General features: G+C 53.8%; 1 protein-coding gene across 1 annotated transcript in view; it reads right to left on the minus strand.

Annotated features, from left to right (window-relative positions):
* Positions 1–261: 261 nt before the first annotated feature.
* Positions 262–612, minus strand: part of crb2a (crumbs cell polarity complex component 2a) — a 24,377-nt gene continuing 24,026 nt past the window's right edge. The window contains exon 13 of the mRNA XM_054612956.1: positions 262–483. Coding sequence (XP_054468931.1) covers positions 262–483 — 222 coding nt within the window. The remainder of the gene's footprint in view (positions 484–612) is intronic.

Here is a 612-nt window from a genome sequence, read left to right on the forward strand (position 1 = left end):
TGTTTAGAGCGTAGAAATAAAATATATTCTATTTCTATGGTGTTATACGATACAAAGACTTGCCGCTGTTGTGACACACAGAGCAGCAAGAGCATGGGTCAGTACCTAGTCCCCACCAGGAGGGGGCTGCGTCCCACAACACATGCCCCTCACTTCAGCCCAGAGAGTGTTTCACAGCGAGTCCCGAGCAGCCTGCCCGCGGCGCTCGGATCCCCCCCTCTGTCCCCCCCTCTGTCCCCCTACATTACTTGGCCTTTAGCTTCAGATGAGTCTTTCCTCCGGTGGGACTTTGAGCATGCTGTCCATCTCCAGCCGGGCCCCGGCCACCTCCTGGGCGCTGGGGCTGTACGCGCCCTCGGACTGGCGCTTCTTCCTCGCCGTGAGCGCCACGAAGGTCAAGGCGATGATCAGGACCAACACGCAGAAGCAGAGCAGCGGGATGGCCACCACCAGCCAGGGGATCCCTTGTTTGTGGGCTTGTTTCTGCGATAGGCACAGAGTAAATCATTGAAAACAGAAAACTACATAGCTGTGGATAGCAGCCACTTCACAATATTCATAGATGCAAATTAACCACGTTTTAAAATGTCATGATTTGGGGGAAATAAATTG

This window comes from Anoplopoma fimbria, chromosome 14 (assembly GCF_027596085.1).
Source record: "Anoplopoma fimbria isolate UVic2021 breed Golden Eagle Sablefish chromosome 14, Afim_UVic_2022, whole genome shotgun sequence".
Lineage (NCBI taxonomy): Eukaryota > Metazoa > Chordata > Actinopteri > Perciformes > Anoplopomatidae > Anoplopoma > Anoplopoma fimbria.